This window comes from Danio aesculapii, chromosome 4, assembly GCF_903798145.1.
Source record: "Danio aesculapii chromosome 4, fDanAes4.1, whole genome shotgun sequence".
Lineage (NCBI taxonomy): Eukaryota > Metazoa > Chordata > Actinopteri > Cypriniformes > Danionidae > Danio > Danio aesculapii.
The window spans coordinates 35,746,175-35,763,520 of NC_079438.1; the positions used below are offsets into that span (position 1 = coordinate 35,746,175).

The following is a 17,346-nucleotide window of genomic DNA, read 5'->3' on the forward strand; positions in this document are numbered from 1 at the left end:
ATTTTTTCTCCAGATAGCATGAGTTGGACATCACTCCCCGAGGTGGCAGGAATGGCTTGGTCATAACATAACATAATGTGAAATTAAAGTTGAATTAAATTAATTCACAATTGCAAGTAATACTACTCTTGAGGGAGTCTTAAAATTACAATCTGCTTTTATCGCAGAACAACTGATAAAAATCAACAATTAGCAGTTATGTTCGCTGTTGACGGGGTAAATTTTGTGAGGGATTGTTTAAGACTGTAGCCAAATGAAGAACCTTTAAACCAATGAGCTGAAGCAATTAAATTCCCATCAAACTGAATGAGCTGCCTTGCATCCAAATAGAACTAATAAACAAGCAGAACTAATTAACAAACAGAACCAGTAAACAAACAGACCGATCGCATAAGCGCAGAGAAAAAAAAAGTTAAATGAAGAAAGATCAAAACAAAACCAAACAACAATCCAAGCAACCAAAACATAGCCTTTAAACTAAAGGCAAACAAAAGATCCATTCAAAACAGATAAAGATGCAAATAAAACAGAAACACAACTCGTTAACAAACAAACTCTGATGTTTAAAAGAACAGAACAATGATCCAAATAACAAATTTATCAAACACCAAATCAGCATAACCATTAAACTAATAAAACAAAGTTATAAATAAAACTATTTCACAAACAGAACATATAGAAAATTCCCAAGCAAACAAAAAACAACTTAACATATGTACATACATAAGTAAATGTGCAACATCTATTAAGAAAACAGAACAAAGACCTTAAAGATCAAAGATCTGAAAGCAAACATAACCTACATTAAACATAACCTACAGAACTAATAACAAACATATAACTAAATAACCAAAGAGAGCAAACAAACAAGCAGAGCCTTTAAAATCTCAGATGAAAATATTCACCAGTAATGCTGCTACAGATGGAGTAAGTACTCTCTTTTTCCCTTCCTCAAAAAAGTTAACAAATACTTTCCATGGGCTTCATGTATTAAAAGTATTAAAACTGAATATCTGCCAATATTACAACATGACAGTTTTCTTTAATCATTTTTGGCTAACAAAATGATGGATTTCATAAAAATTCACACCCATCATTTCATATGATAACAACAGCAAGTATGCATAGATAATCAAGCATTTACATTAACATGTAATAAGTGCATTAATTATCAAAGAATTACATGAATAAGCTTAATTAAACTGACAACAAATCTCTGATGATAAGAAAATGTACTGGCAATCTCACAGACTGATGACAGGACATCTGTCATCTTCATCTGATTATGAAGAGTACTGGCCAACATACTAATCCAAACAGAAGCAAAATAACAGACATGCCAAACACCCTCAAGTAGAGACAGAAACTTTAAGACAACAAAGAGTCAAATCAATATATAAAAAACCAAAGCAGAGACAACAACAAACATATCTATAAAACACATAGGTTTAAACAGAACAAGTTGAATCAAATAACAAACATCAAAGCTCAGAAAGTGAAACAAACTAAAGAAACCATAATCAAAACTATGATCCAAACCGAATCAATAAACACACAAGCCAAACACCCAAGAAGAGGGAACGAACAGACATTTTCAACTAACAGAACATAAAAAATCAGTAAACAAACATAACCAAGCACCAGAGCAAACCAACAAACACAATGTTTCTCCTAAAAGAACCATTCTTAAACATAAAATTAAGAAAAAATATGCAAACAAACTTTCCAATCAAAAATATATAAATTAAATTAAACAAATTAAGGTAACAAAGATTCAAACAAAGCCATTTAACAAATGGAACCAATAAATCATCCTAAACAATACACATTATGCTAAATATCAGTCAATGTAAAGTAAATAAGGTTTGTTTTGTCATTAATATAGACATAACGAGCCATGAGACCGTTCCAAATGACACTTCTAATGCTGTTAGTTTATCCTTAAACCCACCTCACTAATGATCTATCCACACTTTGCATCTTTGTTTAAAATATACTTTTTTAATGAAACGGCAGCCTAAAATGTAAATGTATTTATTTACTTTTTTCATCGTGGCTCATTAAATTCTAAAGTACAAATGTATATGCATAGTTGTAGGTTTAACAATGACAACAAACAAGCCTGCAGTTCACAAGAAACACAATCTCAGGCATCATTAATCCACTCAACACACAGATCATTATGCTGGAGGTAGAGGAAGCTGAGTCAAATGCGTCAATAACTGTACTAATAAATGCATAAAGTTAAAATTCATTGCTGTAAAAACCCAAAACACAACTGCTCAACTGACCCCTATATGACCTGTAGGTTTTTTATGCTCTCTGTGTTGATTTGTGGTTCTTTTCTCTCTCTCTGTTCTTGACTGTTTCAGATGGGTGTGGCCATTAATGATAAAATAGATGTGGGGATTGGTCTGGCAGTCCTATTTGACTTCACATCTTTGATTTGAACTATTCACCATTATTTGTTAGCTAGTTTTCTTTGCGTTTTCAACATTTGCAACTTGTGCAAAATGCTCCTGCTCACATGATAACTAACAGTCGGAAAAGTGAACACATTACACTTATGCTCTACTACCTGCACTGGCTCCCTGTTAAGTTTAGAATCGATTTAAAACTTTTGATTTTTGTTTTTAATGCCGTCAACGGCCTTGCTCCTTCTTATTAAGCAAAATTTTGCACATTCACAAACCCAGCAGAGCTTTGCGATCTGCTGGTCAACTTCAGCTTGAAGTCCCACGGTCAAGATACAAGCAGTGGGGTGATTACTCTTTTGCAGTGGCAGGTCCTAAACTTCTTCCTACTGAGCTTTGTACTGACCTGATCACTGACCTGCCACTTTTTAAAGCCAAGCTTAAGACCCACTTGTTTAAATTGGCTTTAAATGCATAGCACTGACACTTCTCTTGGTTTTAATTTTTGTTGTATTTTATTGATATTGCATTGTTTTGCATTGTCTGCTTTTTAGTTGTGCTACATAATTTGTTTTTATTTGCGTAAAGCACTTTGGTCAACCTTGGCTGTAGTAAAGTGCTACATAAATAAAAACTGATTGATTGACTTAGTTTGTTCATTCATTTGCTTGTATGATTGCTTATTGTTTGTTTCAGGAAAAAGTGGGTATGTTTACATGGACACCAATAGTCCGATTTTATATATGATTAAGACAATACTCTGATTAAGAGTCTAACACCTTAATCATATTATTGTCTTATTCAGATTAAGGCAAATAATTAGATTACTGTTGTCCATATACACATAGTCAGTGTTTCAGTTCAAATGGAAAGATTTTTTGATTTTTGTTTGTTACTGTGTTCTGATTTTCCCCTTTACTGACAATTGACTGTTTAAAGAAACAATTTAGCTTTGTGATTTTGTATACTGTGTATTTTACATACTTAGTTTTTACCATTTTAAAGGAAGTATGGAAGACGATGCCATTTTACTTTATAACAGTTTGTATTGCTTTTCTTTAGGGAGTTGAGTAAGATAACTTGTATTTTATTTTATCCTGTTTACATGTAATTTGATTTAGTTACTGTATACACTCACCAGCCACTTTATTAGGTACACCTTACTAGTACCGGGTTTTGCCTTCAGAACTGCCTTAATCCTTCATGGCATCGATTCAACAACTTGAAGTATTCCTTGGTCCATATTGAGATTTTGGTCCATATTGAGATGCTAGCATCACACAGTTGCTGCAGATTTGTTGGCTGCACATCCATGATGCGAATCTCCCATTCCACCACGTCCCAAAGGTGCTCTATTGTATTGAGATCTGGTGACTGTGGCGGCCATTTGAGTTCAGTGAACACATTGTCATGTCCAAGAAACCAGTCTGAGATGATTTGTGCTTAATGACATGGCACGTTATCCAACTGGAAGGTGCCATCAGAAGATGGGTACACCGTGGTTAAAAAGAGATGGACATGGTCAGCAACAATACTCAGGTAGGCTGTGGCATGCTCAATTGGTGCTAATGGGCCCAAAGTGTGCCAAGAAAACGTCCCCCACACCATTACATCACCACCACCAGCCTGAACCGTTGATACAAGGCAGGATAAATCCATGTTTTTATGTTGTTGATGCCAAATTCTGACCCTACCATCCAAATGTCGCAGCAGAAAACGAGACTCATCGGACCAGACATTGTTTTACCAATATTTTATTGTCCAAATTTGGTGAGCCTGTGCGAATTGTAGCCTCAGCAGGCTTCTGCTGCTGTAGCCCATCTGCCTCAAGATTCAACGTGTGTTCAGAGATCCTCTTCTGCATATTTCTGTTGTAACGATTGTTTATTTAAGTTACTGTTGCCTTTCCATCAGCTTGAACCGGACTGGCCATTCTCCTGTGACCATTCTCTGTAAACCCTAGAGATAGTTGTGCATGAAAATCCCAGTCCATGACCATGTCTACATGTGTAAATGCATTGAGTTGCCATGTGATTGGCTAATTAGAAATTTCCGTTAACTAGCAGTTGAACAGGTGTGCCTAATTAATTGGCCAATGAGTGTATAAAACACTTCACATATCTCTCTTGTTTGACACATTCTTTATATATAATAATTTTTTTTCTTTTCATACCAAATACTCCTTACTCCTAGAGGTTGTGACAGAAAACTGGGGACTTACTCATACATCAGCAGAGTTTAGATTCTCCTCATCTATATTCTTAAAGAGTGTAATCCATAAAGTCCAGGCAACGGCTTCAGGTCTGATGAGATCTTTACACATGTGCGTGTGGTAGATCAGTGTTTGCCCATAAACCCAGAGTAATAACTCCACTCTCCTCTCCCACGCTCTTTCCTCTCGCTCCACACAGACGAATCTTTATGATGAATGGAGTGAAGGGGCTGCCCCGCCGCTTTAATGTGATTGATGGGGGAAACTGGCGCTCGGCTAACCGCTACAAGCCACGGTGTGGGCATAAATGCCCCAGATAGAAGCACAGAGCACAGTCAGCATGGCAGAGATGATTTGATAGAAAGGAGAGCGCGGTCATGCTGAAGGAGAGAGATTAATTACACTAATATGAGGAGGAGGCTGAGCAAGGGCAAACAGCAGGAGACTCTGAGGAAGCCATCAGGAAGTGTCTAATATGACTACAGGACTCTGAGTGAATAGGAGATCAGTAACAAACAGCACGTGTCTGCTGAGATCCAGTGCCCAAAATAAAAACATTTAAGTGCATGTGATGAAAGTAATACAGTGAAGCTGCTTCTTAATGTCTAAATTTCACCTCAAGCATGTTCTCATATGACATTTAAAACATAGATGAGTTTGTCATGAACCCAATCCTGGACATCAGCATTTATAAGCGGACACCAGTTGCACACATGACTTTGTGGCCACTGGACTAATGAATTCATTATATATCGATTGTGTAATCATTATATATTGATTGTATGAATTTACAGTAAGCTTCATATAAACAATGACTGTGTGCATGGAAAAGCTTTGTTCTAAAACGTGTTGTCTACTGCCTAGATATGCAGCTGCATTTTTAAGACCAAAGTGTTTGTTTAGTTTGCATAACAGGCTAATTTTGTCAACAGAACAGTAGTCGCACCACCTGATTTTTGTAAGTGCACTACTTAGCTTGTCCACAAAGTTAATTCAGTCAACACTGAATCAGTCTGTTATTTCAAAGTTGGAAAAGAAACCAAAGAGATGGAAAAAAGTACGAACCATAGAAAAAGGCCACAAAAATCGTAAATAGGTGTTTCAGCCTACATTTTTGTGAAACTGCAAAAACAAACTTCAACATAAGTTGGACTGCAGTTTATAGGTAAAATTAATGCTATGGGGCAATGTGTTGCCAAAAGCTTTTGTTCTTTTTCTCTTTAAATATATTTAGAGAGACACATTATCCACAAAAAAAGTTTTTTCCTTTCTTTGCACAACAACAAATAAACACCACAAAACAACTTAACATTGTCTATGATTTTTGATCATATACATTTGCTTATGGCATATTTCCTTATGGACAACTCAAGACAAAGCTATAGCCCCTTTCACACATACTGTACAGACCTTTGTCAGAAGGGATCATGTGTGAACAGGCCCATTTTGAAAATACCAGTAAATTTGTTTTGGCAATTTTCCGGAAAGAGAAGTTGTAACATTACTAGTAATTTGCCAGAATGCTGCTCTGTGTAAACGCAGAAGGAAAGAGCGCGTTAAGGTTTCAAATGCGCTGACATGAGAAACTACTCCAGCCAATCAAAACATTCATACGTATTCACATCCACGCTCTTAATGAAAATAACAGCCTTTGAATATTTTTCCAGACACATTTAGCTGCTAGATGTTAGTCAGATAGCGTTTCTATGTTCTTTCTTAATGCCATCTGTGTAAAAAAATATTGATAATGCTTATGATAAACTACTGTTTGTTTACCTTCAAGCTCATTTTCTGCTTCAACATTTCTGGAACATCCTTGACTGTGTGATCAGTGCTTTTTTTAATTTACCGGTAAGGTCGTTCTGGAAATTTTCCGGATATTTACCAGTATCACTGTATGAAAGGGGCATATGTGGTCACAGTGCACTTTTCTCTTACATTTGGTTTTGAAAACTATTGGTTGGGTTCAGAGACGGGTTTAGTGCACATGTGTCAAACTCAGTTCCTAGTGGGCCGCAGTTCGGCACAGCTTAGTTCCAAACCTAATTAAATACACCTGACAAAACTAATTTAGTCCTTCAGTCTTGTTTGAAACCTACAGGTAAGTGTGTTGAAGCAGGGTTGCAACTAAACTATACAGGGCTGCGGCCCTTCAGAAACTGAGTTTGACAACCCTGGTTTAGTGGATATGTACAATAAGCCCCGCCTTCTTGTGAATATGTACAAGAAGAGTGTGCATCTGAAACGTACAACAAAACATACCCTAGGTAACATATTTCAAATTCACAAAAAATGTAGAACACCCTCTAGTGGATTTGTTATCTGGAACGTGCAATGAAATGTACCCAGAGCAACATGGATCACATTTAGCAAAAACCAAGCATGTATTTTAATGAGACTGGGCTAAAATGCTTTTCATTCATGCATGTGAGGAGACATTTAAATAAGTCTGAAACAAGTACAAACACTTCTGAAGAGAAAAAGACAGAAACTGGACAAAGAGTGTTCTTTCTAGGGAGCATCTGTCAAGTGCCTGTATACATGTATGCTTTGCAAATAGAGTCTATTTTGAAAGCCTGTGCATTCAGCTTTGCACATAGATAGAAAAATAAATCTTATGTAAGATGGAATATGATTATAAACTGGCAGGCTGTTTCACACTTTCCAAGTCTAAATGCTCCATTAATTGTCAAAACAAATTTGTATTAATATACAGTAGCCGACATGTGAAGGAGACCTTTAACCAAAGTTGTCCTAAAACTATTTAACAACACCCATTCTTGTCTTAACATTTTTGAAAAAATGTTTTGATACACTTCAAATGTTGACTACTGTACACTCACAGGGTCAGGATACAGAACCAGAGATTAGCAAAACAAATAAACAAAGTAAATAAGAATTGAAAACTAAACTGTCATGATGATAATAATAACAAACTGAAAACTTCTACACTGAAAAAAATTATTCAAAGATGATTTCTTGGATTTACTCAATTTTTTTACGTTAAGTGGTAGTAAACAATTTATTTGGGCTGAATTGAAACAAACAAATTAAGTTGAACATTGCTCAGTTTTAATTTGTTTGTTTAAATTCAACAAAAATAAATTGTTTGCAAGTTTTGCATGCAACACTTTTGTCAGGGTAGTTAAAGAGTATTTCAAGAACTACACAACTAAGTATGAAACTTTCCTACAACTAAACAAAGCAAAAGAAACTGAAAAAAGCTAGTTTAAATCGAACAAACTGAAAGTGAAATTTATGATTATTTACTTATTAGTTATTTTTAAAAATATTTATAAAACTATAAAAGGATTAATCTTACAAAGAAAAAAATGACTACATACATGTTTGTTTGTTTTTTGATGTTGCGTTATTTGCATTTTTGGATTAATTATATTGCTGAGCTCTATGTAGTGCATTTTGGAATCATCTTTATTTTTAAGCCTACATTGAATGCTACCTCAGAATTTGTTAAATGGGCTATTTTCAAAGCAGAATCCCTCATGGAATACCTTCTTCATTTCAAAACCACATCTGTGATCCCTTAAAATGCTGCTCACTACAGTAGTTTTTAGTGAAGCATTCTGGAACAATAAAAATGTAGTCAGCTGTTTCAACTGAGTTTTGGAGAATTAAACTGACTCACCACAACTCCATTATCTGTGACTGCTTCTTTGTAGGTGAAGTTACAAACGGCCCAGGCCAGGTAATATGTGGACATGCGGGGCGTCCTGGAGAAATGATTTGTCACCCATCCGTCCTCATCAGACGTAGTGGCCTCCACTGGCATGTTGGACAGCGATTGATACGAGCTCTCGTGTTTCAGACTCACTCTGAATGTGGCTTTATAGATGGGCTCATCAAAACATGGGAAGGCCTTTCTAGCATGAGTCGGAGAAAACTGCGTCACCGCCAAAAACCTGCAGAGGAAAGAAAGGTGAGATGAAATCTCTGGAATATGTGTGTGATTGAACTATTCTAAGATTCTGCGGTGAAAAGTCATTTCACCTCAACTTCATTAAACTGGATGTCACATGACTTTACTGAATGCAAATGAGCTCAGACTGCCATTGCTGGACTCATCGCTGTGCATTTTTATCACACCAATGAGCTTCCGGGTGTGAAGATGGACAAAATTATTTCACCGCAGCAACTAAATTACATCAGATGTCGACATATCATAAATCACACCAGAATTACTAGACAGAAATAATGGTTTAGCTGATATCTGTAAACAATCTGACAGCTGTAAACATAAAAAAAACATCTGTGACGCACAAACAAAATTGACAAAATTAGGCAATTTAAATGACAAGAAAATAATAAAAAGCTGCAAACTTTCTTGAATGTAGTTGCATTGGTGTCTTTTGAGTGAAATATTGATTATTTACATGCAGACACATTCAAGCCATCAGAATCAGAGCTAAAAATCTAAACTATAAACAGTTATGGAAATATGTGAAGTTATATGTGACTCATTTCAGAATTGCAATCATTTTCCATTTACTTTTCTTAAACTGGAATGATATACAACAAATGTATAATCTGTTGCTAACTGTTGTTAAATTAATTGTTAAACTTTTTAATCAATAACAGAGTTGACATTTGCTGCTTTACCTCAACATACTAACCTCAACCCATATATAAAACACTGTATATATTTTTATCATATAATTTTAAATTAAATGAGAGTTTCACTGAAATATCACGATAACAGATGACATATAATTAATCTACTATTAATGCATACTTAACATTTTGTAGTGAACAATTAGAGGACAATAAATGCCATGCTTCAATGCCTTCCAGAGTTTCCCACCAAATCAGACATTTTTTTCTATCAATGCTTTACAGATTATGTATTTTTTTTATAACCAGTATAACAGAGTTGACCAGAATGTAGGGACAGACAAAATGTATTTTTTACAGTGCTAGGAAAAATTAATTGCTATTAATCACATCCAAAATAAGTTTATTTTGAAATAATTTAATTGCGTTTACTGTGTATAGTTATTATGTATATACACTACCTGACAAAAGCCTTGTCGTCGATCATAGTTTTAAGAGCAACAAATAATAACTTGACTTCTAGTTGATCATTTGGAAAAGTGGCAGAAGGTAGAATTTAATGAATCATCTGTTGGACAGCATCCCAATCATCACAAATACTGCAGAAGACTGTGGATGGCAACATCAACAACCTGAACACTACAAACCTTCAGCAGGATAGCACTCCTGAAAGCAAAGAAGGTGCTCCAGGATTGGCCAGCCCAGTCACCAGACATAAACATTATTGAGCATGTCTGGAGTGAGATGAAATATGCATTAAATTTGAATCCAAAGAATCCAGATGAACTCGGGGAGTCCTGCAAGAACGCTTTCTTTGCCATTCCAGATGACTTTATTAATAAGTTATTTGAGTCATTGCAAAGATGTATGGATGCAGCCATCCTAGCTCATTGGAGATATACACAATATTAATTCTTTTTCCAATGCCCTTTATATTCTATACTGTACACTATTTCTGTTAAATGACAAGACTTTTGTCTAAGCATTAATAAGCGTAATCTAGAGGCCTTTGCCTTTCATATAAGCCACTTCTGATACCAAATGATCAAGTAGAACCCAAGTTATTATATGTTGTTCCTAAAACTTGGATAGGCAACAATATGTTTATGAGAATATCAGAAAATGTTTAACTAAGCACAGCAAACAATCATAGATAATACAGAAAGCAAATTAATTTTTAAAAAATCATGATTAAAAAGTATTTCATGATAACTGAAGCTGAATGTATGATTCGGGAGGCAGAAACAGTCAGTAATAATAAGTGGGAGTCTTTAAATTAATTTTAAGTTAAAAAGACAAAATGTCCCTAAATAGACATAGACATTATTTTATGGATAACCTTGATATAATTTTAATATGATGCAGAATTTCTTCATTAAAGTTTTTGAAAAAATAAGATTTTTGGAAAATGCTAAATGTAGAATCACTTACTGTATATATGTGAAGTTAATAAGTGAATATTACTTGCCAGCATCACTCTTACTTTCCAGAAGCTATTACTTTGCTGCTCTCACATGGTTGCCCACTGGAGCTAAACAGTGTTGAGCCTGGTCAGTGTCTGGATGAGAGACCACATGGGGAAAAACAAGGCTGCTGCTAGAAGAGGTGCTACTGAGGACAGTCTTTCAGATAAAACATTAAACTGTGGCCCTGGGACTTAAAAATCCTTTGAAATGATTAGAGTAGAGGTGTGTCTTAGGAATCCTGAACAAATCTGTACGTTCATGGCTTCCTAACCATGCCCATATCTACTAATTGGCTTCATCACTCTGCAGTCTGGCACAGAATGTGTGCCATTGTTTCATCCAGGTGGATGCTGAACACATGGTAATAGCTGAGGAGATTCCTCCCAAATGTTTAAATGTGCTAGAAAATGCACTACATAAATGTAATGGATTATTATTATGATGATTATTACTACAGTATGATTATTATAATTATTATTATACATCAGAAAAAAAAGTGGTTTTGAGAGCTCCATTACAGATACCTGCATTAATGAATATTTAAGCTGTCACCACCCACAGCTTGACCAGCAGAGCGTTCTGTTCACTCCTGCTTTTCTGTCACTTTTTTTACTCTCATTAGTGGCCATTCATGCACTAATAATCTAGAATGAGCCTATAATGTCCCATCTGTTTACATCTCCTCTCTATTTATAGATACTTAAACTTCTGTACAGTATTTAAAGATCGCAGTGGGGACTCAGGTAGGAGGAATCAGACTAACAGACATACTGGAGGAGAATCTGCTGGGACGTCAGACTGAAAATCCCTGCAGTAACACACGTGGAGGTGTTTGAGCTTGGTGGAAATGTTTTCTGCCTGTTCATGTGTGAGAAAACATTTCTGTTAAAAGTCAGGATAAACCAGACCATCAGATGTCGGATTGACGCTCCAGCGCCCACGTCTAACTACATAAACACAGGTATTTTCTCAATCCTGCGAGATCCTGCCGTTCATGGTGTTCAGGAAATACGAGCAGACAGCAGGAGCCGATTACAGTAAACTAGATGATCTTCAGAGCCCGTGGAGCTAAGAGATGCTGTCTCAACATAAACATGCTGAATTTATTTCAGAGACGCTCTTAATATCAAGACCTCAGCCTGCGCTGGAAAAAAGCTTTTGATGAAGAATCTTTTCTGTGAACCCGGAACATGCTGTGTTTACAGCTGAGACTGAAGCTTCAGCAGTTTCTGCAAAGGCAGAAAGGAAACTAGTAGATGGACAGAAGTATATCCATGAAAGCGAACCCTTCAGGGTAAAACAAAGCTTAAACATGTCTCAAATACAGGAAAACCTGGGGCTAAGATTCAAATATCAGCCAGTTTCCCTCAGAGGACCAAGAGTTAGAAGCCGGAAAACAGGAGCAAGAAGCTGATATTCAGTGCTGCTGACCTGAAATAACTGGAATATGAGGCTGAAAACAGCTATAAAATACTGTAAAATTGTACAAAATAAGCTTTTGGTAATCAATAACTCAATGAATTATCCGTTTTTTTTTTAATATTGACATTGTCTGTTTAATATTACTGTTTATTTAACTGAACAGCAGTACTGTAGCTGCATTAATATACTTAAATATTTCCTTTAAGGCAGGAGTGACCAACCCTGTTCCTGGAGATCGACCTTCCTGCAGATTTCAGTTGCAACCCATATCAAACACACCTGCCTGTAATTATCAAGGTCTGTTCAGGTCCTAATTAATTGGGTCAGGTGTGTTTGATCAGGGTTGGAGCTGAACTTTGCAGGAAGGTCGATCTCCAGGAACAGAGTTGAGCACCACTGCTTTAAGATTACCCTGGTGTAAATGTGTAAATGTTTATGTCTTACAGTAAAAGTGTTTTTTTGAAAGCAGCTCCAGACACTGATGTGACTGCAGGACAAGTTTTACTAGCGTTTATTCAGATCTGTGTGACCTCTGACTTCGATAAACGGTCACAAGCTACTGTCTCAGACAGACACAGGGGAAAATAGTAATGCTATACTAAAGGTTACAGGTGGGCTGCCACATTATTTCTTAAGCACAATATGGATTTGTAAAACTTGCCACCGCTATGTTGTATTTGACAGTTGATTTGTCTTATTCATAATATAATAAAGAATCCATCCATAATGATACAATCCCCTTACAAAACAAACAGATAATTAACGGACCTCAGATAGAATTAAACGTGTATTTTCCTCAAAAAGATTGATCTTTCTAAGTTTCTAGTTTTAATTGGTCTATAATGAATGAACAGTACAACTTCTACTCTATTTGAATGAGATCCCCAATACTGCTTGTCCTGCTCCACTGCTCTAATGAACAGTGCTCTATTAGGCATTCTGGCGCAATTATCCCTAAAACAAGTATAGAACTGAGTAATGCTTAGATGCACATATGAACACCACCATGAAGCATCTGTCGTTCCCATGGTAACTGTTAGTAAATCTGAGCACGATGACACCTAATTATCTTATAAGAGGTTTTAAAAGTGACACCGTAAACAGCTTTTACCTTCTTTCTCCATTGAGCATGTATGAGCTGCGGAAGAAGCCCAGCAGCTCGTGCTCGATGTGCGCGGTGAAGGTGATGTTGATCTTGTATGTTCTGAGGGGCTTCATCTCTCTGTGCAGCGCGATCACATACACCTGTTTGGGCTGATAATGGAAGCGGCGCTGGATCCGCATAGCGCCCGCTTTCTTACTGTCCGAAAACACCAGCACTTTGTCCAGCTCTAGCCGGTCCGAGTGCAGCACGATCAGCTTGGTAGAGTTGACGCACTCAAACTCGATGTTCACCTCGCCGGAGAAGCTGAAGTTCTCCATGTGCACGGTCAGCCGGAGGTCGTAGTGGCGCGGGCGCAGGGTGGCCGGTAAGCGCAAGTGTCTCCAGGGCTGCTGGCCGTCCTCCGAGTCTCTGTGACTGATGTTCCCGTCCCGGGACTGTTTCCACTTACTGTTGCTGGAGCCGTTGGCGGCCAGAGCCCCGCTGCTCTCCGCGGCGCATCTCTCGAAGCTGACGCTGAGCGTGATGGCGATGGCCGTGACGATGATGAGGGTGAGGATGGAGATCGCGAAGCCCAGCACCAGTCTCTTATGCACCGTGATGTGCTGCTCGGTAGTCCGGGGTCGGACCACCACGCTGTCGGCCCACTGATCGGACAGAGCCCGTCCGTTCCTCATTCCCGCGTCCTCGATGCCCATTATATGCCCGATCTGATGTGTTTCATATTCATCATCAGCCTCCGTTCAGGCGCTACAGCTCACGCTGATTTAAAGGCAGAAAATGCCGCAAAGACCCGCGAAAAAGCTTCAGTATGAAAGAGCCGCTGATCGATGAGCTCGAGACTGGATGAGAATCTGAAGTTCGTTCGGTCAGACGCTGGAGCTCAACGAGTCCTACCGCAGAGCCATTTCTCCTCGGACATCAGTGAGATGTGTTTGAAAGTCCAGCACCTGCTCTGATCAATAGAGAGAGTGTTGTGAATCTCTCTTCTCTCTCTTCATCTCTCTATCCTCCATCCTCAGCCCTGCTTCTCTATCTCTGCTACTGCATCCTCTCTTTCAGCCAGTGGGCTGTGCGCGCGCTCTCTCTCTCTCTCTCTCTCTCTCCCTCTCTCTTTCTCTCTCTCTCTCTCTCTCTCTCTCTCTTTCTCTCTCTCTCTCTGTGATAAACTCACTTCAGTAACAGCGTCTAAATCTTATGTTCAGTTAAATCACATTTAATTAAACAGCAAAATATCCAGACAGGCTGATGAGACTCTTTCATCCAAACAAGAAATGCTGAGTTGCACGAATACGAAACAGAACAATATAACTTACAACAAATTAAATATAGGAGAAAAAATTAGACATGCATTTGAGGCGCGTCCATGTCAAAATCGTACACACATTTTCAACAGTGTTTGTAGCACAGTGGATTAGAACATATCTGCTGTGTACTTTCACAACAAAAAAAAATGATGTGTTATGATTAATTCGTTTGGGACAGACAGAAGACAAAATCGCCTTCATTTTCAGCACATATAATCTATGTGTAATCAGTGAAAGTACCTGTCAATTTTTCCACATCACTAATGAAGTACACGCACACATTGTGAGCTGCACCGGTGTTTTGAATGCTGCTGTCCATGGTGCTGAATCAAACAACACTATTAATCAGTTTCACGCACCTCTGCACCACTAGACGGTGCAGTATCCTCAACAGAACCGATAATAATCGTCTTCACTGGAGTGGTGTTTTCTACCTGTTCATCCCAAGAAGTCCACCCTCAAAAGCTTTCTAAAGTGACCTTCATATGATCTCCTTTATATTTCACACCTCTCATTCATCTCAGTACTTCTGTCACTGTTTCAAGAAAAGTGGTGGCTCTTTGAACAATATGACGGCTCCAAACACCAAATAACACCCTCAATTTGCAGCTGTTGGCATGGCTGGTTAAACAGCACAGCAAGAGCAGAGCGGTGAGCGTGTGAAGAGACCCTTGAAGGAGCCCAGAGAGAGAAGGAGAGCTGGAAAGATGACAGGATGCTGAAAAGGAGAAAGAGGGCTTTGGAGTTCAAATGGTTTTATTCACATTTGAAATTCTCTAAACTAGAACGGACAGGAAATGCATTTAGATTCCCATTCGATCAAGATCCACTTACCCCCTAAACCCCAATGGAATTTAAAACCTATTTTTATGAAATAATGGGGCAGAGATTGAACGTCCAAGAATGATTGTGAGATATCCAGATTGAATGAAAATGTAGGGGCATTTACTGAAAAAATAAGCAATTTCCACGAAGCTTCTGAACACAAAAGCCTGTGTCGAGGTTGTGAAATGGTTTGTGAACCAAAAGCCTCCTGTTGAATGAAAACATACAACACAAGATCAGTGTGGAGAGACTGTGAGGGGGGCTAATTGAATAAAAGATGTCAGAAAAAAAATGTCCTTGAGGGCAGCTGTGACTGCCGGCATACAGAGGGTCATTTCTGCTGATAGAAGAGGAAAAAACACTCTCACAGTAATAAAAGAAAAAAATGGCCAGTTTACAATGTGGCAACTATGAAAGCAGAGCAGAAACACATCGCCCCCTGCAGTTGACAAGCAACATTACATTTCTCGATTAAAACTATTTTAAGGGGGTAGTTCTCCCAAAACAGAACATTCTGTCATGATTTACTCGCCTTTCACTTGTCACAGACCAGTTTGACTTTCTTTCATCTGCTGAACACAAAAGAAGATATTTTAAAGAATGTTAGAAACCTGCAACCATTGACTTCCAAAGTATTTGTTTTACCTACTAAAGTCAATGGTTACAGCTTTCTAAGATTCTTTAAAATATCTTAACTCATAAAGGTGAATGAGAGTAAAAACTGGGTAAATTTTCCTTTCTGGAACACTTATTGTTTTGTAATTTAAGGTAGATTAACTTTAAAATCAAACACAAAATTTCATTAAGAATAAAAGTTAGGTTAACATTTGATAAACATCATCTCACCCAGATTGAACATCATCTCACCCCTGCACAACCCAGATTGAAGTCTGGGTTGTGCAGGTCAAGGAACACAATATTTTAAGCGCTTCCAAGGGAGAAGCAGTCCTAATAGCAAACCAGAGCTGCAGACTTGACGCAGTTCTGTCAAAAATGAAGAGTTTGCCATCAATCACCTCAAACATCAATCTCTGGGGAACGTTTTCAGCACTTTGAATCTTACCACGAAGAATAAAACATCTTCTAAGTGAGTGTACGTGTTTTGTTTTCTGACTTGAATGTGTATCATGTCCTAATAATGAATTCCTTGCTGGGAGGTACAAGTTCCTCATGTGTCTATGTGATATGCAGTGAACACACCTAGATGCAGGACCTTTGGATAGGACTGGTTTGCCTGAGCTCATTCTTTTATCACACAATCAGCCCATTTGGTCAGTTCCCCTCCATGTACATTTGAAGAGACAGGGGTAATTTGCACTCTCTGTGACTGACTGCTAGCTTACTTTACATGGTCATTGATTAGTTAACTTTCTGTTGTACTCTGAGGAGATATCTGGTTGAGAATAATGAAATCATAAACTCTTTAGGCATAATGTTGCATCCCTGATCTTGTAGGATTTTCTAGGCTATAGGGATGTTATAGCCTGTATAGGGATAGGCCGGGCAGAGTTCAGCTTTAATACGCTTGTCTAAAAGTTTCTAGTGAGTCTGACGACCTTGATTAGCTGGTTTAGATGTGCTTAATCAGGAAAGTGTCCTCCAAAACAAACAAAAAATAAAGTATAGTGTCAGTTTATGTGTGTCATCATAAAAAAATGTATGACAATATTACCAATTAAAAGCAGGATTATTGAACGGCGATGTGTGAACTTTTTAGATAGTCCTTAATAATTTTCCTTGTTCCAGTTCACAAAATGTACAAAGGCACATTTGGAAGGAATCTTTGGAACAAGAGACTTTGAGTCTACTCAAGGTACTCATTTTAACAACGTGTTCTCTGGAACTAAAATCATGACTTTTTGCAATAGTGTAGCACAATGTACCAATGGAGCTATACAAGTCCTGAATTGTTGCAAAGATGGAAGGGTATAATTCATTACATCTGACTCATAGTAGGAGTACTTTTATATGACTTTGGGTTGTATTTCAGGAAAATTAGTGATCAATACAGCTGATGTACATGCAATAT

At 37.6% G+C, this 17,346-nt stretch overlaps 1 protein-coding gene across 1 annotated transcript in view; it reads right to left on the bottom strand.

The window, feature by feature from the left end:
- Positions 1 to 14,162, bottom strand: part of trhde.1 (thyrotropin releasing hormone degrading enzyme, tandem duplicate 1) — a 201,909-nt gene extending 187,747 nt beyond the window's left edge. The window contains exons 1-2 of the mRNA XM_056455543.1: positions 13,195 to 14,162; positions 8,273 to 8,546 (exon numbers count right to left, since the gene is read on the bottom strand). Coding sequence (XP_056311518.1) covers positions 8,273 to 8,546; positions 13,195 to 13,883 — 963 coding nt within the window. The 5' untranslated portion in view covers positions 13,884 to 14,162. The remainder of the gene's footprint in view (positions 1 to 8,272; positions 8,547 to 13,194) is intronic.
- Between the last annotated feature and the right edge of the window lie 3,184 nt (positions 14,163 to 17,346).